Raw genomic sequence first — 25,437 nt, 5'->3', positions numbered from 1 at the left:
TAGTTGGAATAAAAGGTATGTATAGTAACTTGTCACTGTGCAAGAAAAGATGCGAAGAATGAAGAACTGAGTATGATCAGTAAGTAGGTCAAGGAACATCTACCTTAGGTGCTGCCTGCTCTCACTGTGCTCCATGTAGGAGTATGCTGGAATGCTCTTTGGAAAGAGGTGAACTCTTACTTGATCAGGATTGAACACCTGACTCCAAGGTGGTTTATCCCCAGCCTGATAAGGATGCTGGTTGAATGGGTCTCTTCAGTAGGGAATACTTAGATTGACTTCTTCAAAGCCTCGGAGAGCACTGTGGTGAGTTCTTTCTGTAAAAGCCCATTTGGGTTCCTCAGAGTCACGAGGAATAGCTTCCCCTTGACCTGTTCTAAATCATGTGACTCTCAAATGGCAGGCCATGCTTACCTTAATCTTACCTCTTTTTTCATGAGGCAGTCCATACAACTCTTCCCAAGAGCCAAAATGTCTCAGCCAACATGTTAGACCACTGATCAAAGTGGTGTGGAAGAGAAATTAGTCTGGAATTTCATTAGCCATGAGAAAGAAATTCCCTGAAGAAGTGGACAAGGGTACTTTCCTTCTTACCAATCATTATTTTTTATTAATATATTTTACAAGACTGAAGTTGAAATAATATTAAATACAAATTTGTTTTTATACAGAAAGTGTAATAAAGTTAAAATAGTTCCTTGTATTTCATAGCATTATTGCAATGCTTACAAAATTTTTGCATAGAGTGTGCAAGGATTGATGTTATAAAAAACAAAACAAAACTAAAACGCTCTTCTCATATCACACCCAAACTCAGAGGAAAAACAAAACAAAACAAAACCTTAAAATAACACAAATAACACAAAGCTTAAATCAATTGCTTCATCCAGATGGGGTTCCTTTTTCAAAGTTCATAATCACCCAATAATTGAATTTCTATGACCTCATCTCTTCCGTAAGAGCTCCAGAGTGTCTCCTCCAAAGGGGATACAGCCCTGTCATGATGGATGTTCTACATTCTGTCTAAAGCATGACTGCCTTAGGTATGTTGCTGTGGCTTTGGGGTTTCTAAGAGGATAAATGCTGACTAAGAGAGACAACATTTTATCCTACCTCCTCATGAAAATATTGGCTAGAAATTGCTTTTGTGTTTCTTGCAGTATAAGCATCCTATCAGTTCCCTTTACTTTGCTGTAATTTCTACTCTTTCTGGGCTCTGTTAGGTTGGTTGCCTAAGACCAGCTAAAGGTGCCCATACATGGCACACGCGATTTGCATTTGGAAACTGACACCATTGGGGGAAAAATCTCCAACTGAGCCAACCAGAGGGTCTTTAACAGCTCTAGTGAGCCCATTTCTACAGTTTTATGAGAGTTGGAAACAAACAAGCTCTAGCTCTGAGGACAAGTGAGAGAGAGAGTATCCAGACCCAACTCCACTGTCCTAGGAAGGCTGCACATAGAAGCACAAGCAAGAGACTCTATCTTACAGTATCTCTCAGCTCTGGGAAGGTCAGGCTCACAGTAAGACTTCTCTACAAGGGCCTGGGTGTAATCTCTTCAGATAGACCTTGGCTGAGTTTATTTTCCAAAGACAAAGATCATGTCTATTGACTGCTTTGGACCAAACTCTAATTCTGTGTTCAGAAGGTGCCAATGTTCCAAAGCTACCCAGTTATAATAAGCTGTAGATACTGCCTTCTTTCTGGCTGGAATTCCTATAGCCTCAGGGCTGAGGGCAGGACACCAATGTAAAAGCAGTACCTTAATTAAGGTGTAGCGTACCTCTCATTTTCAACTCTCAAGAATTGATGGTGATGGCCAAAAGTTCTAGTGAGAAGAGTTCTGCACCTGGGGAGACATATGGCCCACTAATGATAGCTGACAAGGGATGGAGATTAAGCCGTTACAGAGTCAAAGTGGCTTGCTCAGCTCTGTGTGGTGTTGGATGCTTAAGATTAATTGAGTCCTAGGTGGTTCTCAGTGATAGAGACTGAGCCCTGATTTATTTGATGATTTTATTTTTATCAAAAATAAAGGGAGAGAGGAGAGCCTAATAGTGTCAAAGAGATCACATAAAATAAGACATCTGATTTTTTTGGAGGGAGGTGTAGGAGAAGGAATTTTGTATAGGCAACACAGCATAGCTCACCCATACAGATGCATTACTGAGTGTCCAAATTCTCTCCTGCATATGAGGCTCACAACTGAGATGTCTTCCAATCATAAGGACTAGGGATCTGACTTAAAAAGAATCATAAGCAGAACAAAACAATTTTGTTGTTGTTCTAGATTCTGTTATTCAGTCAGGCTTATTATATTTCCACTTCACATAGCCACACTTTACTATGGTATGCAACCCAACTTGTTGCTCTGGGATGGTTGGGAAGGTCTCCCTTTCTAAGGAGTTGGGAAGGGAAGATAGAGGTAAAGGAGGGAGGGTAGGATTAGGGAGGAGAGGAGGGCGGGGGCTACGATCTGGATATAAAGTGAAATAGTGAAGAAAGGAAAACTACAGAAAACAGAGATGCAGAAGTTCTGTAGCCTCATTTGTTTGAGAAGGTCTAGTCTAAAACTCAGGGGAGAGAACTTCCCACCAACTTGAGAACTAACTTGCCATGTCGGTGACTGCTCAGGAGTGAGGCTTGGTCATTTTATAGATGATTGAGTTGGAGTATGTTTCTTAGACCCTTGAACGCCCAGTTTCCATATCTGTGAATTGGAACCTTGTTGGGAGCTCACCTCCAAAGTGCTGTTCTGAGAATGGATGTGCGGATGCTCGGGAAGCGTTCAGCACAGTGCCTAGTGCAGAGTGCAGTATGGATGAACATGCAATTCTGATAACGACTGGAAAGTAGAGGCTAGTTCCTTCCGTATCCTAGTGGAGGCTGTGAATCCAAGGGAAACTCTTGCTTTACGCATAAGTTTTGAAGACATGACTCTTTTTTGTGGAGAGATTTTATAGCTTTTCTCCTGTTCTGAAAACAAATAGCTCATGACCTTCAAGATCCTAGAATTTCCTGCATGAGTCGGGCTAACAGAAAAACGAACACCTTTGTGTTCTCCATTGACCAATGTCATCAGACAACCCATTGTTTTACCACACTCAGTTAAATCAAAGGTCTAGTTTGGACTCTATGAAATCTGAACTATCCCTGCTTCCAGCAACCAAACCCCAGTGTAAAAGTAGGCTTTGAAGACACTCTGGGTATGCAGGGTAGAGTCTTTTTTTTTTTTAAATCTTAAACATATGTTTTCTTTCCTGTTTTCCAAGCAAGAGCAGCTTCCAGCTTGTTATATTTAGCAAGGAAGCAAAAGCCACATACTTTCTAGTGAGGATGGCAACATGCTGAGTAAGGCTTTTGGCCAAGGACTCTGTCTTCCTAAAGGACAGGTGGATTGCGACTCTAAAGCTGCTTCTTGCCTATAGCAACTGTTCCTTTGATCTATTCCAACTGAAACCTCAAAGTATGTCCTGATGCTGCCTGTTGCTGGGCTTAAGGGTACCTCTTTACGGCTAGGTCTGATGGCATCATTAATACTGTGCAGTGGCATAACCCTCCCTGCTGCATCAAAGGCTCATGGCATTCTCTCCTCCTCAAAAGAAGATACCAATTTTCTAACTCTGTCCGTTTCCACAAAAGCAGGGTGGGGGTGGGGAGCAAATACCTTGTGTGAGTATGGGTGTCACCAAGGGGTTTTCTTCCACACTTGTGCTCTAACTAGACTCAGACAGAGAACCTACCACAAGTAATTATTTTCCCGTTGCCATTCAGACTTGCCTTGAAAAATTGCAAGGACTCCATTATGAAGAGTGCTTTTAAGACTCAGAAATCACTTTGCTTTAGAAAGTGCTAATGCCTATGGCGCGCTGTGCTGGCTGGAGCAGCAGGTTTGTGGCTGCTTTATCACTTATCAGTGGTTTGGCTTTGTGAATGAGAAATTCAGAGGCAAGTGTATAATTTTAAATTCCGATTACCACAGAGAAAGAGATGCATTTGACATTCCAATGCAGTAAGCTTCAACTATTTGAATGGAAATATGTTGGAACTGGGGAAGCCTTCCTCCAAGGAAAGAGTGATGAAAGACTGCAAGAGAGACATTTTATCTTTGAGATAAAAGACCTGTTTCCTAAGGTTGTAGCTTTCATTAGAATTGTCTGTCCCCTCACCTGCCTGCTACTGGTGCATCATGCAAATGCATCATTCAAAAAGCTGATTATCATCTTGTCTTTGTACCTAAGACTTCTTAAGGTGTGTGGAGATCTCGTCTTGTTTACAAGTGAACTAAATATGATTTTCCATCTTTTATTGATCCTTAAAAAAGGATCAGGTGCTTAAAAATGGATCAATCTAACCCCTTGGCCCAAGCACTGTGCTTCCTTTTGTTTAAAATAAAGCCAGGATGCTCTCATTGCTCTGTCAACTTGATCCTTCTGATGTTTTCACATGGAAGACAGAGGCCTTCCTGTCATGATGGAGATTAAGGAGCAAAAATGATTGACAGTCTCATTGAAACATATCCTGCCTCTGCAAGGTGAATATTCACACCCGTAAAACTTCATTTACAGGGATGCTGAGTTCACAATAGTAAATACAAGTCTACTATCAGCAAAAAGGGGCAGATCTATGGTAGGAGTGTCCCTTACTGCACAGAGGCAGATGTATGTGGATGTGAAACATGTCCTTTGTTTTTGTATGGTCTCTACTCCAAGGAGCAAAGATAAGACACAAATTCCTAAGTCAACTGTCATTCATCTGGTCACTCCTAGAAACAGCTCCACAGAAAGAATGTCACTGTTTGTTTATTCCTACATAGTTCAAGATGTGACTGGTTTTCATCCTTCCAGTTATTCAGCACGCTAATATGGAGCTGTAGGAACAGAGGCTACATGCGACCTATGGTGTAGGTATCAGAGGTCATATAAGGTCAAAAATATTCTCTGGAGAACCTAGGTGTGGAAGTCTCTCTGACACATGGGAAGATGCAGTCTCTATGGGTTGAGATGGACTCAAGTATTCTTAGGAAAGAGACTGTGAGTTGAGATCACTGTCCTTCACTCACTTCGGGTCAAGCATTGCTCATGTGAGAAGCATCGCTACCTGAGAAACACCCATCAAAGGCCCCTCTGAAGAGAGTGAGGTTCCTTCTTCCCAAGCTTCTTTTCATTCCACTTTCTCAGTTACCCCCAAGTTTTCTGACCTGCCTTCTCTTTTACGCACATCTTCCTTCTTAAAATACTCAGCCAAGTTTTATATTCCCAGGCCCCCAGGGAAACACAGGCTACTTCCCTGTTCCTGAGAAGTCTGCCTTCTGTTCCACTATGTCTAACCCACTCCACAAGTGACTTGTATCTCAGAGGTTAGCAAATATTTTCTGTAACAGGCTGTATCGTCATAATGTTGTTCTGTTGGCCATACAGTCAACCATGGGGGTATAGATTGACATGGCTCAGATGCAACATGTAAATGTGTGTGGAGTCAGTGTGGTCTCCAGTTCATAGTTTATTGACCTTTTCTCTAGGGTCAGCCCTCAAGCAAACTTTGGTCTATGGTTTGTGGATGTGCAATAAAATTTACGAAGAGAGAGAATCATGGGAAGGAAGCTAAAACCGAGTTCAAGCCTGTGAGCACTACCCCTCAGTCACTTGACAATTATAAAGCCACACATCGAGTTTCTATCTAGATAGATGCCACCATGGAGCTCTCCCAAACCACTGTCATCTTGAAGTAGTCCTTCCAAATAAAGCTCTCATGATTTACAGAGGAGATGTGGCAAACAGAACTAGATGATAAATATATCTGGGGATCACGTTTTGATTTGTGAAATGTTTTCTGAAGAATATTAGCACAGCAGAGGTTCTAGGAGGCTGAAGATTCATTTGAATTCAGTTATTCCAGCAGCTGCTTAATAGACCCAGAGGTGTGATTGTCTAGAAGATACTATATATAAAGTCTAAAAAGACTCTATTTTTTTAAAATTTAGGGGTTAGCAGACATTAATATAAATTCTGTTTTCCCCTTACTCCAAGACTTCTGGTCAAAGCTCCTTTCATGACTACAGACAGATATTCTGGTTGGAGAGTTTTGGGTGGATGGATGCATGTGTGTGTGGGAAGGTTCATTGATGAACTAAGGATTCATTTTACTGGTTTCTAGACTGAAGTGAAATATGTAATATTACTCATGTCTGAGATCCTGTTTATTACATGACATGCTGTGGTTATTTAACATAACTGAAAACTAGAATTAACCAGAATTTTTGTATCATGTATTCTTCCAGAGGTTCTTGGTTTTTATCACCACTTTCTATTATTTTTAGTGTGTGATTTGATTGCTCTAGGGGTCAATTTTGCATGTGTGACCATAGCATTTCTTTTTATTGTCATCAAATCCCCAGGAGTATAAAACTCTTATGTCACAGTTGGAAATAAAATCAGAAGAAGTTCAGGGAACTTTGTTATTTCTTCTTATCAATAGCTGATGGCTATCAACTGAAAAAGCAGTCTGTCTGTTTAAACAAACAAACAAAAACACCCCCTCCCCGTGGCCCAAACAATCCTGTCATTTTTATATACGTCATTTTATATACTCTGTCATTTTATATACTCTGAAGGGGCTTCAGAGTTATGGTTTATCTGAAGGATCAGGGGTAGGTGTTTCTAATAGCAAAAGAAGGTGTGTGTGTGTGTGTGTGTGTGTGTGTGTGTGTGTGTGTGTGTGTGAGAGAGAGAGAGATACAGGCAGATCCTGGCAGAATGCACCTACATGATACTGGTCACACCAATGTCCACCAACCTGAGGACTCCCACAAGGTCCCTTTTTAGATTTCCATCCTGCAAATGGAGCAATTTTAACGTCTATCCCTAAGATGGACCTGCCTAGGGCCTCTGTATAAGACAGGCAGAGAGAGTGAGGAAGCCAGGCCTGGGCTAGAAACCAGAAATCCAAGTCATGAGTCAGGATAGGATAGGCCCTGCTTTGTGACAATCAGCAGCTGAAGAGTGCATCTCATGTGTGCAAACCTCAGCCTGATGCTTGCATGTCATTATCAGAAGTAGCAAACCTCTTTGTTTTTTGTTTTTTTGTTTTTGTCTCTGGTAACAGACCATCCAGCTTGTGAAGTAAGAAAAAGTAGAACCTTGAAGATAACAAAAACAAAAACAAACGCCATTCTGGCCTACAAATACAACTTCATTCAAGGTTGTAGGGTTGCTTCTTATCTAGTGGCATCGAGGTGACCTAAGCCAGCTGCACACCTCCATTCAGGGCTCCCCCGAGTCCACATGTGGAAACCATTTGGTTTGTCCACTGGTTTCAGAGGCCCAGTCAATGATTAAACCATTTCCTTCCAACCACCCCAAAAATAAACTACAGGTAACAAGATAAATAGGATGTGCTTCTCCTTGCTGAGTGCATTGGCTTAAGGCATAGGCACATTTCCCCCTCTTTGAACAGAGATGGTGTAATCCCCTGTCCCAGCACAAGAGCTGGCCAGGGTGACCCTGGAGCATGGCAATGAAGGTGGGGTGCTAAGAGGTAGCTGATGGCGGGAATTGGAGTGCTATTTCCATGTAAGGGGAGTGGTGCTGTTGAGCCCACGGGACACAGTGATTCTGATGAGCACACATGACTGTTTATATTAACTTGCCATTAGTAATTCTGGCAGCATGTCAGGTCTTAGTTCTGTGATTCCTAGAGAAAACACAGCAGTGAGTTCAGAAATATGAATACCCTAGCACTGACACAAGAGCAAAGCAAGAGAGTTTGTGCAAGCCCTTGAAAATATGACAATGTCTCAAAATGACCCACTCATCTCAAGAAATGTGTGAGAGTTAGTTAGCTTCCCTATGGTACTCTTAGATTTTCATCTTTTTTAAAAAAAAAATGGCTTCTCCTGGGATCTGAGGCTCACTCTTTGGGATTCTAATTGATTTAAATATTTTGAGTTGGGTGAAGTCTGAAGTGAGAACCTAAAAGTTTGGGAGACAGTTTTCACTTAAATGAGATGTCTCACCCATGTGTTATTCGTTTGTGAGGCCACTGAGTAGCTTCTAGTCTATGGAGAAGGAATTGGTGTCCTCTTCTATCCTGATTCGAAGCTCTTACTCATTGACTGTGGGGAAGTATGTACGTTTAAAGGAAGAAGAATAAGCAAACGTAGGGGAGTGGCTGATTTTCAGAATTCAATACCCCCCACATCTTTTCATCATTTGGCCACACAACTCCTAATATGTTGGTCTGCAAAAGTAAGGTGTCCATTTTGAGTTTTCGTTGCTAACTTCTATGGGTTTACCCCATCCTTATCCTGAACAGGAGAATGTGACTAGCTTGGCTGAAGCTAGGAAAAGGAAACCAAATGTCTATGTTTTGAAAGACAGTGTCACTATGTAATCCAGGCTGGCCTCCTTCACCACAACATCCGTGGTTGTTGGGCTTGTAGAGGGGTCAAATGTTTATCTTTACAGCCAGATCATCAGCACTTGAGAGTGGCCCGAGGATTCCCGCCATCACTGCCTCTAATGACTCTAAGAGAGAAGCTATGGGATTTCTTGAACCTATTGATGGGTATTCTGTAAGTGCTCGATTCACTGTGTGGTTTGAAACTGCCTGGGGAGTGCCGAGCCTGAATGAGTGCTTAGATTCTGTCATGTGGATGATTGGAGCAGGGCAGGAAAGTGACAGTGGATGATGATGTCACAGGGTCACCCATGGTTCCTTTTGTACTGAAACCTCATTTTATACAGAGGATATATATATATTTATTTATATATATTTATATATATTTATACGCACTCACACACACCATACACACACACACACGCACGCACACACACACACACACACACGCACACACAAAAGGTCTTTGATAGGCTTTCTGTGTTCTAGTAAAAATAGCTGGCAGCCAGTGTCTCAAAGCCAAAAAGGGCTTTTATGCTGCTGACAATTGTCCACTATGGATAGTCTTTCAAAGGCAGACACTTGTGTTTATCTGACAAGTGGAACCAGTTCCTGCCTGGGACAGGAATAACCTTCCATTGGCGCAGACGCAGAGTTCGAAGACCTTCTGCCTTGTTCCTGTGGGTGTGTAGGATCCACGGGGCAGTCTAGGTAGTTTGATTTTCGCAGCATCCAACTTAATCTAGAGAGAGTGGATAAGAAAGAGTCAGTCAGCGGCTGCCATATAAGTTTTTGGCATTCAGAAGGAGCTGGCCATTCAATTTAATCCTCACAAGTACCTACTGTTTGCTGGGCGGTGTCCCCAGTAGGGATAAGACAGCCTCTAACTCCATGCAAGCCTATATTTTAGCAATACTGTATCTTTTTAAAAAATGTATTAATTTATTCATATTACATCTCAATGATTATCCCATCCCTTGTGTCCTCCCATTCCTCCCTCCCTCCCATTTTCCCCCTACACCCCTCTCCTATGACTGTGACTGAGGGGGATTTCCTCCCCCTGTATATGCTCATAGGGTATCAAGTCACAATACTGTCTTATTGGTTGATATTAGCATTTTGCAAATGTGTGATATGTAGAATAAGAATAGTATCATAGAGTCAAATAAATGTGAGAATGACACATTAAACAGTTTTTTATTACTGCAGGGCACATCCACACCCAGTATAAAGTTTCCAGAAGACAGTAGAATATATAGTATCCTCCATGTTTTAAAAGATTAGTGAGCCTTCGTATTGCTTTCTTTTTCTAATGGTGGCACTAACATTTAACAGAATATACTTTGAGAAATGCTGGGTATACACACACACACACACACACACACACACACACACACACACACACTGTGGTGAAAGATGTCATTTGGTTTTTTTTTATTATAACTACCTCTTCTGGAGGTCACATTTAAGTGGCTGTGAGCTGCCTATATGAGGCAGTTTTTGTTTTTATGAGTGTGATTTCAGTTCACGGCTATTTGAAGAGGCATTTGCTATATAGGAAGGCTCCATCGGACAAATTCTTTTAAAACAAAAACCAGCAAATGTCTAACTAAGCCAAACATTTAAGAAGTATCCACTGAGAGGACATAATGATACATTGAAAGCCAGATGCCCTCTAAGTGGACGGGCAAGGTGGAATAGTGTTTTAGCTTTAAAAATCAGGTTATCCCTTATTTTCATTCTTTAAAACAGTTCGCCTATGAACACTTAAAAAAAATTCCCTTCATAGCCTGCAGCCAGATCAGACTCCTGCTGCTACAGGAACTTAGCTTAACTTGTGTATAAAATTAGAAGTGGCACTTGTGTTTAACAGCTGGGGTTGTCTTGGGGTAAGAGGTGTCAACAACACTTCACTCTGTGGCCAGTTACTCGGACCCTGTTAGTTTCTGGCTTGTTCTGACTGGAGTACAGCATACACCGACTTTCCCTTCTCAAAGAAAACCCAAGCACACAACATAAAATAATTACGTGTATAATAAGTTCATCTTCAGCCACATGGGCATGATATAGAGCTTGATCATGTGGGTGAGCTAAATCTTATTTTAAGGCAGACACACACACACACACACACACACACACACACACACACAGAGAGAGAGAGAGAGAGAGAGAGAGAGAGAGAGAGAGAGAGAGAGAGAGAGAGAGAGAGAGAGAGAGAGAATTTGTTAACAGCATTATTTTCACAGTCATGTAATTTTGCACTTTCAACACAGCATTATTCCATCACTTCACAAATAACTTTTATGTGTTATGGGTTTAGCATGTTATCATGATGTTCACCCTTCTTGTGGGCTCCTTGGGTTGATACCATGTAGATTAATCTCAATACAAACTAGCCTAGGGGAACAGTTGGCTCTTGGACCAGTGGACTCCCAATTTCTGTCCTTCCTACTCCTTACCTCTCCATCCTTGGACTCCAGTCTCAGCTCACTCCTGCAGGTGGCTTCCATATTTCCAGCTTCTGCATTTATTTCTACCCCTTTTGGGGCTTCCATCACTAGAGATCGGGTTGGGGACTCCAACCTGAAATAGAAGCCACAGATTTTTAAGAAGCTGAAGCTCAGGGCATTGAAGCAAGAACAGTAACTGCTTTCAAGTTTTCTAGATTTTGCTTTACAGACATATAAGTCTAACAGTGAGTGCGAGGGTTCTAGGCTCTATCTTCTCTGCATTTCACAAAGGTAAGGAAGGTATTTTAAGATCACGGCCTCATCTTATACTGAATTGAGGATTTTATTTCCTCATTAGTAGAACTTAACAAACCCTTATTGTATCTCTCCTTTCTTCTTGTCCTCCTCCTCCTCCTCCTCCTCCTCTTCTTCATTAAAAATAAGAGGATTCTAGCACCTAGCTTTCTAGAACGTTTCCACTCTAATGTTCTAATGTCTGGATCTTATGAAGGCACAGTCAGACCAAAGTTAAGAAAATAGGTCTAGGAAGCTGGAGAGACTGGCTTATTGGTTAAGAGTGCTTGCTACTTTTGCAGGTTTGCAGATGAGGTTTCAGGACTCCAGCTTTGTACTGGCCTCCTCAGTCATCTGCAAGCACATGCACATGCCTTGCCCCGAACCCCCAATTAAAAATTAAAATAAGGATCATTTAAAATAAGAAAATAGGTCCAAGAGTCAGACAGTCTTACAATAAAGGGGATACTTCATGGCTTGATTATGAGGACTAATATTATGTTTTACTTTTAGATTACTGTGCTTAAGAGAGTTGTAAAACAAAACTGCGTCTAACCTGTAAGTCCCATTTGCTCAAGGACAGATAACTTCCTGGAATGCTGTTATTCACGTAAAATAACAAGCTGTGCATTTTCATTTCTGTACACAAGCTTCATTGCCCCAATTGCACAGGATGTATGCCTAATAGCCTGTAGACAGCGAGTATGCCAGGATGTATACTTGTCTCTGATTGCATAGAGGCAGGAAGTCCGTCGCCTTGTGAGTTTTGTCTTTATAAGTCCCTGATTAATGTAATTTGGCACCACACTCTGAGCATGAGTCTTGGGTATAGACCTGGCCAGTATCATCAATACTGGCCAGTATTTAATAAAGCCTCTTATTTATTAAAATTTGTTCATGGTAAGACTGGTGACTCCAGACCCATAACATTATAGCCACAGGCAATTCTTTATTCTTTTTCTCTTCTAAATTTTCTCAAAGCCCCAGTTTCTTCATCTAGGAAGTTCAACTCAGGCCTGGAACATTAGAAAATGTTCCTGGTCCAAAATATTACAATTATGAGTGGGATATTACCTACCTGAAATTCTTGGAAACCAAATGTGTTTCAGATTTTGGAAATTTGTAGAGTTAGGTAAACCTTACTGGAGCATCCCTTATCTGAAACTGCAAATTCTCCAAATTATGGTCTCCTAGGGGCACTCTAAATGTTTTTTGAGTTTGGACCATAGTGCAGCTTTTCAGATTAGGGACAGTCCCCCTGTTCTGGTGTTGGCATTATTATTTTTAACAGTGTAAATGAAATGTTGAGCCTTACCTTGTGATGTAGATTTAGAACAGGCCAAGGGCTGCCTGTGCCTGGGAGGGGAGCTAGTTGGCCTATGAGGAGGGGCTGGTTTTGGGTGGTGGAGCTCTGATAGCTATCTTGGTCACATTGCAGTACTCATTCTGTGTCTTTATGCATTTTTGAAAATGTAAAAAAAAAGTCAATTTTATTGACTTTTAAGAAAAATCATCCTTGTTCTATGCTCATTATAGCGGCAAAACAGGGGGTGATATGCCTTCAGAAGTTTTTTTGACCTGGTTACCTTAATGAGAAAATGCTCAGCCATCCCCATGAATATTCTAGGATTGAACAGTGTTACCAGAGAGGGATTCATGAAGATCTCCTCTTACAGAGAAAACACCTTAGCCAACGAGCAGGACCCAGCAAGGCTTTACAATTTTCTTTCTTCTTCAGGTCAGTTTCTCTACTTAACATATCAAACTTTCCTTATCTTGAATGTATTGAAAGGCAAAATCTTTCCTCCACTGCTGTCTGCCTGTCCTATTCCACTATTTCATCTATGGGCAGGGTGGACTCTTTAGTTCCTCAGGAAAAGGCTACAAGGGCAGACTGGCTAGTTAGTATCACTGCACAATCCCAGCATATCAAGATCAATACTGGGAAAGGTTTCTCTATCCTCCCTCCTTCTCAACTGCTTCTGGGAAGCAGCCTTGTCCTTGGAGGGTTTCCATCTATAACGATTCCCCAAGAGCTACAAAAGAAGCAACAGGTCCACCATACCTCTCCATTAAAAAGGCCTCCCCTTATGCTTAGTTCATTCTTTCCTTAATAATCTCACTCCCCTGTGTGTGGCAACAGTCCCTCCAACCCATAGTTTCCTCACAAGAACTTCACCAAGGCTGCCCCAGTCGGGAATGTTTCTGCTTATCATTATGTGCTACTTAATTTGCATATGGAGTTAATGATGGCCTCGGAATAATATCAGAGTGTTATGGATGAAGTTGTATTACTAGCACAAGAGGAAGTGATATCCATACAGGGCTACCAAGCTTAGACTTTCATCTAAGCCATGAGCTTGTCGCAGGCTGCGAATCTCTCATTTCTGAGACAGGTGGGTCGTAGGGACCATTTTCTCTCTTTTTCTTTTTCTTTTACTGCTACACATTCTGGAAACATAAGCACTGATTCAATGAAGAAAGAGTGGCATTAATTTATGGTGTAATGATATAGATGGGGAAAAAAAACGTTTTTCTAGAAGTGATAGAGTCTAGTAAGCAACATTTTGGCTTGGGTTTCTACTAAATTGGGTTCAAATCTGGGTTCTTCTATTCAACTGGAAAGATAATCCTGATCAAGTCTCTTAAGCTCAGCCACCTGTTTATAACAATCAGACCATAAGGACACTACATCGACTGGCTTTTATGAAGATGAAAAGCCCACATATGATGCTCATAAACCCTCAGCAAAACAAAGTTGATGATTATAGGAAGAAATAAGAGCAGAGCCAGTGACATGCCTCAGGGGGTGGGGTGGGAGGTAATGGATCTTGTAGGTGCAAGCCCGGCAACCAGTGTTCAATCCTGGAAATTCGCATGAAAGCGGAAGATAAAACCAACTCTGCAAAGCTGTCTTTTGACCTCCCTGTGTGCATCGTGGCACATTCGTCCCTGCCTCCCAGAAGAGTAATAAGGACATTAAAAAAATAATAATAAAGAACAAAAAAGTAAATCAGATCAAATTCGAAATGGCTGGATAAGGATGAGAGTTCAAATCCTTTCCAAGGAGATTAGGAAGGTTTTAAAGGAAAAGATAATCTATTCAATATTTTAGGGAGTTGTATCTTCCTGTGAAGTTAGGTGAAGGAAACACTTGCGACAAATGATTGCAGAAAGTATAGCAATCTAGGTTGGTGGCAAGCTAGTGTACAAAATGAGGAAAAGCGAGTTAAAAACCTGAGTTAACTGGTGAAATAAGAGAAAGCAGAGATGGGGAAAAAAGGTACCATGAGATCTTTAGCCTGGGAATGGCGCAAGGTAATAATGATACTGAGGGGCTGGACAGGAAGTAGGGTTAAAAGAATAGAAGTGCTTGATGCAGGAAGAAGCAAAGATATAAGAAAACTCCAGATAATCTGCCCAAGTCAGCCAGACAGTGAAGGAGAAAAAGAAAAAAAAAAAAGAGAAAATGGTCCCTGGTGACCCGCCTGTCTCAGAAATCAGCAACTGGGACAAATTTATGGAATAGATGATAGTCTAGGCTTGGTAGCCCTATATGGACATCACATCCTCTTGTGCTAGAAAAAAAACTACATCCATATTGCAGTGATGTGGATATGCCCATGAATGAGAGTGAGAAGCTACCATCATACATGGCCAAGTGATGCACATGGCACATTATGTCACAAGTCATATGACACCAAATTTCATATATGTTGAATATGTTCATACACTGCCCCTAGCATTCACAATGAATGAATTTGTGAAAAGACAGTTGAAGGTGAGGTAAAAAGAAACTTGACAAAGAGCATATGAATAGGGCTTGGAGGACTTAATAGATATAATGCAGCCATTTTGGGCAACAGAATATTAGACTATATTCTTGTCTATTAGTTAAGGCTGCCCAGGTCACTAGAAAGGCTATCAGACTGACAAGTAGACTTAAAACTGAATGCTATCACGCCAACCCCAGCCTTGGTAGTACCAGGACACAAAGAGAGGGAACTACTGTGAAAATGCCCTAATATAAAAGGCAACATAACAACCAGGTGGGTAAGACCATCTCCTGGGAATAGAAACAAGAAGGTACCCTGCTGTCTGCTTCATAGCCCTTTTAGATGGCTGTTGTTATTCAGGATGATAAACTACAATTTAGTCACATGCTAAACTTTGTGCTAAGAAAAATCTCCTGCAAGAGCCCTGGGAAGCCATAGAGGGCAAAACATCCTTGAAGCGATGCCCATCCATTTCTGACTACAGACTGAGAACTAGAAAAGAACTGCTTATGTAGCATTAAAAAAAAAAGAAAGAAGGTTTCCTGTTGGTGGGGGAATGTTAAGGACTCTGTTGATTCTTGGAAATGAGTGCTGCTACCATTGAAAAGAGAATCACAACCCTAAGAAAGAAACGTAGAAGAGAATGGCCAGGAAGAGAAAATAAGGGGCAAAGCCAAATTGTAAGAGGAATAGTTTTCAGTGTGAGTTTGTGGAAGTCCAGGGTGCTGGGCTCAGTAGCTGATGAGCAGTACTGGCATGCAACCAACACATCTGTAGATGCTGCCTTAACACAGGGCCACGGGGACTAACTAGGCAGTGCTAGTGAGCGACCTACAGGGAAGCTTTAAGTAAGCATAGAGGTACCTCAAGGGATGTTGGTTTGGATGAGAAGGAAATGATGGAGATGCTGTCTAGAGAGGCAGTTACTTGCCTACTCTCTCTGCTACTCAGGCTCCTGATTTGTTTTTATGATTTTTTAAAATGTTAATTTTCTTTGGAATCATTAAATTCCTCAAACATACGCAAAATCCTTATAAAAATATAAGGAGGGCATAGAGACTTACAAAAGATGTGCTTTCATGCTCACCATGTTCCTGAAGGATAAAAGGGAAATGCCTACCTGTATGGTACCCACGGCTCATCTTCTCCAGTCCATTTGTGTCTTTCCAACCTCACTAATAAATACTATTAGGCCTTCTGTGTTTATTGTTTTCTTGCTTTCTTCACAGCTACATATTTGCCTCCTCAATACATTGTTTCCTTCTGCATGCTTTTAATTATCTACCCCAAACAACTCCATACACACACACACACACACACACACACACACACACACCCACACACACACACACATATGTATATATAAGTAAATGTCAGATGTCTCTCCTTCTCAATACTCTTGAGATTCACACACATCCCATTAGATAACTGTAGTTTATTCTGTTTTCCTGGTGTCACCATATGCTATGATTTATTTTTTGTATTGCTCCATTAGATGTCTGGTTCCAGGCTTTTGTTTCTATAAATAGTTTGTCTATTTATACTTTGGGCCATGTCTCCTGGCACACATATGCCGAGCACTCTTGCAGACACAGAGTAGACTTGATAGTTCTGGGATAGTCAGCTGCAGCACATCAGAGCGTACCCCACAGCTTCCAAAGCGATTGCTGAACTTGACTTTCCCTCCCTAGCAATGGAGGAAGTTCCAATCACTGTACTTTGGTGCTAACGCTTGGTAACGTTAAGTCTGAAAAGAAAAAGGATGCTATTGTCTTCTACAATTGTCTTTCCTTAATTAGAGTCACGCACCATTTCACATGTAAGTCACGTGAGGTTTTCTTCAGTGAATATTTTTGTTCTATTTTATTTTTACTTCTGATTTATTTTCTGGGTGTGATTTATAAAATATACATGTTGAAAAATTGCAGCTCTATGTATTTGTAATTTTTTCTTTTTCTTTGTGGTTTGTCTGCTCTCTATATTTAGCATATTCTATGGGCATCAGCATAACTTTCCAGGTTTGACGTAAACAAGTAGATTGGGGCTTCTTGTAACTTATTGGGGCAGTAGTCCCTAGAGCATGGTCATGACCTTCTACACTGTCTTCAAAAGTTATATACTTTCCCCTTTTTTCACTAAGTCTGTAACTTGCCAATTACTGAGTTTTGTGTGTGGACTAAGGTCAGGTTTAGAGTGATGCAGATTATTACGACAGCATTGTGTGTGAAAAACACCTGAAGCTCCATCATAAGTGACATTTTCGTAGCCTTACTCCTTCGTTTTGGGGATTTCCAGTGTCCTTCATTATTTTATTTGTCCATTCTTGAAAAGATCTTATAGTATGTTAGCTATTTATTAAGGGTTCTAGAGCTCTTTACATCTGGTAGGACAAATCTTGCTGTCATTAGCTTGTTAAAAGCTCCTTAACTATTTTTGGTTTTCCTTGCAGCCTTAGATTTACATTTCACAAGGAGACATAAAATGTCTGTCTATTTTATATTTTATAAATCACACCCAGAAAATAAATCAGAAGTAAAAATAAAATAGAACAAAAATATTCACTGAAGAAAACCTCACGTGACTTACATATGATTCTGTTAACCTTTAAAAAACATGTGCTTACTTATTATTTCATGTGTGTATAGGCATGTACATTCATATGTATGTACCATGATGCACCTAAGGAGGACAGACAATTTGCCAGTTGGTTCTTTCCTTCTGTCAGGTAGGACTGGTGGCAGATGCCTTCACCCCTCAGTCATTTCACTGGCTCAGGGGTTTTGCTGGGATTTGAATCTAACCCACTATCATTAGGTCTCTCTAGTTATGGTTTTGGAATGCACTTCCGTAACCTAATGCTTTCCCATATATTTCTATTAAGATTTTAAATTTCTTATTTCTATTAAAGTAATTTTATTGCTTCTATTAAAGTTAATCATAGCATTAAACATATTTTGTACATATTTTAATTTCTTTTTAGGTTGATTTTAATAAGCGCCCTCTCTCTTTTGTATTTTCCAACTTCACATGATGGCTTAATTTTTACCTCTGCTTTTGTTTTTAATGGCCCTGCACTGCGGCTCTACCTTCTTATCCCTTGAACTATACCTGTTACAAAAGGTTCATTTTAAGATTCAAAGAGCTAATTTTGCCCATTTAGTTTCTATCTATTTAGTCTTTATTTTCAGTTCCTGAATTCCTCTCTGTCTTTTTTTATTTCAAATAGGTTAGAACAACTCACCCATTGTTTTAACTTCTAACATGTACCATTTCTTAAATCCTTACTTTTCTAAAGTATGTGCATTCATATGCATGTTAGCAGAATTCTTAAAGAAAAATCTGGGAATTTTTAAAAATTGTAATATGATCACTCCTGTGGCCTCTGAGTGACCAAAAGCTATTCTTGTTTTTTACTTCCCAAAAATATGAGAACTCCCAGAATGGATTTCTAGGTATGTCTACTATATGTTTTCACTATCAATTCTTAACCTTTGAACATTGTCTTTGAACTAACAATTCTATGATAGAGACTATTTACTGCATGAAATCAATTCTGTAAAAGTTGAAACTACATTTATTTGGGTCTGATAATGTCAATTTTTATAAACCTTCTATGATCCTGTGTACTTCCAGGGTTGGTGCCATGTTCTTTATGTTTTATTAACAATGTAATTATTCTGCTTGGGTTTTATTTATTTATTTTTTAGAGCCATGTTTGTATTACTTGACTAATTTGTGTGTTGTGGGCAGGGCAGGGTCTCACTATATAGCTCTGGATGGCCTGGAACATACAATATAGACCAGGCCAGCCTCAAAGTCAGAGATCCACGTGCCATTGCCTTCCAAGCCCTGGGATTAAAGTTGTATGCCACCACACCCAGCCCTGATTTTTATCATTTGTTAGAAGACGTATTTTATTAGATACGTACCAACTTGCAGTTGTTTTTGTCTTTTACTCCCCATGGGTTAAAACTCATGTGCCTGTTACTGTAGTTGTTCTGACTCTGTTTTCCTAGCGGAGTTTGCCTTATACCTTCAAATAAAAGGACCCAGAGGGTCCTAGAAGCCTACAAGTAGAACATTATGATAGGCAGATTTGGGCACAAGGGTCCCTCACAAACTAAGGCACCAAGGACAATACAGGCGGTAAACCTTAAGCCCCTACCCAGATCTAGCCAATGGACAGAACACTCTCCACAGTAGAGTGGAGAGTGGGATATTACTTTCTCACATACTCTGGTGCCTCACCTTTGACCATGTCCCCTGGACGGGGAGACCTGGTGGCAATCAGAGGAAGGAAAGCAGGTTACCAAGAAGAGACCTGATACCCTATGATCATATAGAGGGGGAGGTAATCCCCCTCAGGAACAGTCATAGGGGAGGGGAATAAGGGGAAATTGGGAGGGAGGGAAGAATGGGAGGATACAAGGGATGGGATAACCATTGAGATGTAACAAGAATAAATTAATAAAGGAGGAAAAAAAAAGAGCCATGATATGTGCTTATATTTCAGATGTGTGCCTTATGTATTGGATTACTTTTTATTGCATATGGATTTTATATGTATGTGTGCATAGTATGTGGGGGTGCACGCACTAATAGTCGCTCCCGAAGAGGCCAGAGGTTGATGTCGAGTGTCTTCTGCTATAGCTCTCCACCTTTTTTTTGTTGTTGTTTTTTGTTTTTGTTTTTCTTTTTTTTTTACTTTATTAATTTATTCTTGTTACATCTCAATGGTTATCCCATCCCTTGTATCCTCCCATTCTTCCCTCCCTCCCATTTCCCCCTTATTCCCCTCCCCTATGACTGTTCCTGAGGGGGATTACCTCCCCCTGTATATGTTCATAGGGTATCAAGTCTCTTCTTGGTAACCTGCTGTCCTTCCTCTGAGTGCCACCAGGTCTCCCCCTCCAGGGGACATGGTCAAAGGTGAGGCACCAGAGTATGTGAGAAAGTAATATCCACCTTATGTGTTGAGACAGGGTCTCTTCCTGAACTGTGAACTTGAGTATTGATAGCCTAGACTAGCTATCAAGCCCCAGGGATCTTCCCGGCTTCATCTTTCAGTTTCCGGGTTAGAGGTGTAAACCTCCATGCTCAGCTTTTTTTTTTTTTCCTGTGGGGGTGGTAGGGAACTCAGGTCCTGTTATTTGTTCAAGAAGCACTCCATCCACAGAGCCACTCCTCGGCCCTCAGATTATATTCACATGGCATAAATGCCACATAGAATAAAATGCACAGATCTTAATTATATGCTTTGATGTGTTTTTGAAAAGCATGGTTTCACGAAGTCACTACCCGGTTACATCTTGGCAGGCTCACCTGCCCACTTCCCAAAGCACACGTGCCCCTCATCTCCATCACTGCAGATTAGTCTTGCTTGTTTTCAAATTTCATATACCAAACATCACCATTTTTAGGATTCTCTGACTTTTGAAGTGTTCACTGTTGTCTCATGTGGTTGTGTCCATCAGTCATTCATCCTTTTTGTTGCTTTGTAATACTTGATTGCTTGAATGGACCATGATTTGTTAATCCAATCTATGTTTATTAGACATCTGGTTGTTTTGGTCTGTGGATATTTTGCACAAAGTACAAAATTTTACTATGAACATTTTAATGCAAGTATTTCTTTGAGGAGAAAATTTCCTTTCCCTTGAATAAGCAATCACAAATAACTAAATTCTATGAGGGCATCTTTAATAAGCTTGGTAAAGCGGCATTGGAGATGGTCCCTGCTGAGCTTTGCCTCCTGGTACTCATGCCCCTAAGTAATTTCCTCCCTTAAGTATAGGACTCTATACAAATATGATGTAGTAGCAGTGATAGTCTATCATCCATCAAGTTAAGATGTAAAACCAGGACTCATATTTCTATTCCCATCTTCTCATATTGTGGCCACTTGTCATCCTGTCTGTCATATGGATGGCTTTTAATGGAGGAACTCAATGGATATTCTTTGCCTACTAGGAACTAATGTTCTCAGACCAATAGCCTGCAGGGCATGGAATCCTCTCTGTAGCCACGATGTTCTTGGAACTTGGTTTTCCACTGGTCAAGCATTCAATGAGGTGACAGCCATGGCTAAGCGCTCAACTTCAGCCTCTTATAAGATCTGGAGTGGAGTCCTGAGCTAAGTTGTACCTTCACTGTGACTCACAGAAGCTGAGCTTACAAATGTTTAACATGTAAAATTTTTGGGATCAGGTGCTGTCTACTACAGATAGTTGTGCAACTACCAGTGATGCTGACTTCCCTCTTAGTGACTATACAATGGTATTTTAATTTTCTGGATTTCTTGAGATATCTTAGTTGCTATAAGAGCTTCTTACACAAGCTGATAATGTAATCTTACTCTTGGGAGCCTACAATAAAAGGAAAGAACCAATAGCCAAGAAAGTGTTCCTCTGACTTTCCCACAGGCACCAAGGCATGTGCACAGCTGCACTCATATAACAGTAATGAGCAACATTTTGAGAATGGCATTGTCTTATGATGTTCAGTTCTTGTGCCTGTCTGGTAGGCACTTTACTGCATGGAGTCATCTCTCCAGTCCCTATACATGCTTTACCTTTACGTACTCCAATTGAATGTTTGTAAACGCCGATTTTATGTTTTTGTGTCTATCCTCACGGCTGGACAGCATTCATCAGATATGTGTTTGAAAATTATTTTTGCTTCATTTCCAATTGTATTCTCCTTCTTATTTAGACTAGACAGGCTCATTCTGGTGTGTCTATTATTCTGTCTCTGCTCTCTGAGTAATTCTTCACTATATTTTCAGATGCATTTATCTTTATCCATTTCTCCTCATATCCATTGGGGTTTTGCTTTGTGAGTTCAATTTTTTATTCATAGACATTTTGTTTAGTTCATTTTCTAATTTATTGGCCACTCTATATATTCCTTTATTTATACCACTTGGTGTTTTTCTTTTATGCATGGCAGGAATACCAGTTTTATCTTCTTTCTCTGCCTACTCCCATCTTGGAAGTCTCCATGACAGTGAAGTTCTATGCTTGCTTTCTTGCTCATGGGGCCTTGTTTCTGAGTGTATTGCTCTCCTTAACTATGAGTTTATATTTCTTGGGTCGTTATCTGAAGGAATTGTTTGAGGCCTGCATTTGTGATCATTTCGGTAGAGTGGATGCTCACAACTGGTACCCTTATCTTGAGCCCACGGAGAGCTAATTCCTTTGCTTGAGATTTTAGGTTAGTCTGAGCAATACGAACTCAGGTTACAAACTAAAATAAGGCTTGGTTTAAAGTTATCAAGTCATGGGGAATTTTGAGGCAGGTGATTCCTCTTGTAAACATTTCGGTTGAAGCAGGAGGGGGTGGAGGGGAGCTGAGTTCAATGCCACCTTACAGTGTGAAGTTGGTATTTTGGGGACCCTGTTTCACTGAAGTTCTTTCTTCTTAGAGATATTCCTTCAATGGGCTTGAGCTATATACTGTTCCTATGCCAGGTTAGGCTAAGAAAATGAAGCTGCATTTCTTGCAGCTGAGCAAAAGCCATAAGGCTGGCCTTAGTGCTCACAGTTCTTGAGTTCCCATTTTTCTTCGGTTTTTGAGCTTATATAAACTACTACATTACTGCTCTTGTGTTCCAGGTGCCTGAACTTTTAAAAGAGGCATCAACTTGGTATCCTATGCTGAAATCACTTCATCTTTAAAGGCAGGATTATTTTTTTATACTTTAGAAACACCAACTTTCTGAGAATGCTATCTAACCTAAGAGTTGCCAATGCACTAAAAAAAAAACTTCTTAGAAGTTTATTGATTAGGGACCAGGCAGAAAAGGAGAGCCTCAAAGAGCAGGGCTGCATATGTTTGGTATAGGAATTTGACTGTTCAGGGCTGGTGAAGTCGACTCAATAGTTTATGCAAGGCTATGCCAGATGATGGAGCATGATATGAGCAGGACAAAGCAAGGAGAAAGGAAAGATGGATGTGATGTGGTACCCATAGGAGTCTCCTATCTTCCCACGCCTCTGCTTCAGCAGGGAAAAACCAGTGCTGTGCATGATGCATGCACCCAAGAGGTGCCCAAGAGGTGGGGAAGCTGAAGGAGGGTAATTAAGGGAGTCAGGGAAGCACAGTCTGGAACGCAGTCCCATGGGAACAATGTGAGCCAGCAGGTTATCTCCAGCAGATCCTGGTGCTTGGCATCAACCTTCTGGGGAAACAGTGCTTGCTTGGCTAACTAACATCATCAGCCAAACTAACACAGGGAAGGAATCACAGGAACCACACTTCCAGCTTGAGAAGCTGAAACATGTCTAGCCAGCCATGTCACCCCTGTTGAAGATGTCTTTATTTGTATTGAGCACATTGTATTCAGCAGAAACAATTTCAACCTGCAGGACAGAAATCTGATGAAATAAAAGAAGCCCCTGAGAACAGTAGGAAGAAAGAAGGATCTCCTAGTTAGATAGGTTCTGTGTGTAAATCATGGAAGTTACTCTGAAACATTAGACTTATAATATATTTTATTTTTTAAAACAGTGTGTATAAATGTGTGTGTGTGTGTGTGTGTGTGTGTGTGTGTGTGTGTGTGTGTGCGCGCACGCATGTTCCAGATGCATCTTATGCATTTGCAGTGCAGTAATGGGTCATTGTGAGGTGCCCAACTTTAGGGCTAGGAACTGAATCCAGGTCCTCTGCAAGAGCTCTTTATGCTCTTAGCTGCTGAGCCATCCCTCCAGGATCTCAAAAGCTCCTTATGTGTAATAGGTTTCTAATTTCACAAATGGAGCTCCCAAATTCATAGATATGTTTTGTGACCAAGTCACAAAGGTCTATGCAGAACAGCCTTTGGTTCTACTCTGAAAGTCTAAGAAATGAATAGTTTCAGTGGAAGACATTTTCTTGCAGAAAAGCAGCAATATTTTGTCACCTAGACACAAAACATTGTGTTATTTGCTTTGATGAAAGGCAATCCTGAGTAGCACCAACATTGTTTTAAATCAACATTTCCTTCCCAGTGTAGAGCTAACGGGTTGGTTTAACATACATTTATTAAACGCAGTTGTAGCCTGTATCCTCGATTGGCAGTTGTTGGCTTGGTTCTTAATGTCCTTTAGGAATACTCATCATTTGGTTAAAAGACAATATTTGCCGTTTGTGTTTTAATGTGCACATGTGAGGTAAATACGCTCTCCCTGAGATTCATTGATAGCCTGACCACCCGACTTTCATTGAGTTCCTAGTAGAAAGCAGAATGCTAAGGCTACAGCTATATACAAAGTGAGCTAAGGAGTTCACTCGTAAGTTCACAATGAGCTGTAGTCAATAATTCCTTGTGTTTTCTGATAGAGTCTTAGAGAATTATTGGACATTAGGTGAGCTGACAACTATGTATGAGTTGAGTGGCAAGAAAAGTTGGTGTATGGGAAGACTAACACTTGATGTCCCAAGAATGAGAAAGAACCTTAAAAAAGACTTTGGGAGAGGCAGGGAGATAATGTTGTAGGCTAAATTTAGCCCGTGGGAGGCCTGCCCTTATCTGAATAGAAACAGAAGAGGAGTTGGGTAGGGGGAGGGCAGAGAAGATATGAGAGTGAGGAACTGGGAGAATAGGAAGAAGGGGAAACTTCAGTTGAAATAACCACCACCACAACAACAGTAATAATAATAAATATAACCTAGGAAGGGGGTGAGAGTGGGAATAATAGAGACAAGAGAGTAAAGGAAACAAAATCAGTTGATTAAGATTTGATAATACTGAGCTGATAATAGGCTATGTGCAGGCTAGATTCATGACAACTTGACACCAACTACAGTGACCTAAAAAGAGGAACCCACAGTTGAGAAAAATGCCTTCATAAGATCAAACTGTAGGCAAGTCTGTAGATCATTTTCTTAATTAGTGATTGATGGTAGAGGGCCCAGCCCATGGTGGCTGGTGCCATTCCTAACCAGTAGTCTAGGGTCCTGTAAGACAGCAGGCTGAGAAGCTATGATGTGTAAGCCGGTAATCAGCACCTTTCCAGGCCTCTGCCATCAGCTCCTGCCTCCAGGGTTATGCTCTGTCTGAATTCCTGTCCTGGCTTCTTTCAATGAGGGACTACAATGTGGAAGTGAAAGCTGAGTCAACCTTTTCTGTTGGAGGTTGCTATGATGTATTTTGATGCTAGTTACTGCTTGCTGTCTCTGCCCCACCTGTACCTTGCCTAAGAGCCTAATCTATTTGACCAATAAAAGGCCATCACACCTGGGCAGGCAAATGAGGTGGGTGGGTTAAGGTTCTCAGACTTGGGCAGAGAGAGGAGAGACCAGAGGAGAAGAGAGGAGAAGAGGTTGTGCCATCATGGGTTAGGTGGAGGAGAAGCACATGGCAGGCATGGATGGAGGATTTGGCCCAGATGAAGAATATTAGCAAGTATATGGGGTTATGGATGGGAGGTAGCATGATAAAAATTATTGTAACCACATGGCATGGAATTGGGACAGGTATCCCATACCCGCGCCACTCTGGGAAGTAGTTTAGAGGATGAATATCGGCCCTGCCCCAGGT

The 25,437-nt window shown here is 40.9% G+C and overlaps 1 protein-coding gene across 3 annotated transcripts in view; it reads right to left on the bottom strand.

Annotated features, from left to right (window-relative positions):
* Nucleotides 1-582: 582 nt before the first annotated feature.
* SGCD (sarcoglycan delta) overlaps nt 583-25,437 on the bottom strand; it is a 916,564-nt gene continuing 891,709 nt past the window's right edge. For all 3 annotated transcript variants that reach the window (XM_084761368.1, XM_084761369.1, XM_084761367.1), the window contains 2 exons: nt 10,858-10,981; nt 583-9,140 (listed from right to left, as the gene is read on the bottom strand). In XM_084761368.1, the coding sequence (XP_084617494.1) occupies nt 8,967-9,140; nt 10,858-10,981 (298 nt within the window). In that variant the 3' untranslated portion in view covers nt 583-8,966. The remainder of the gene's footprint in view (nt 9,141-10,857; nt 10,982-25,437) is intronic.

Source organism: Acomys minous (assembly GCF_964271855.1).
Source record: "Acomys minous genome assembly, chromosome: 16".
In the NCBI taxonomy this organism is placed as follows: Eukaryota; Metazoa; Chordata; class Mammalia; order Rodentia; family Muridae; genus Acomys; species Acomys minous.
This window is presented reverse-complemented; position numbering and strand designations above follow the sequence as displayed.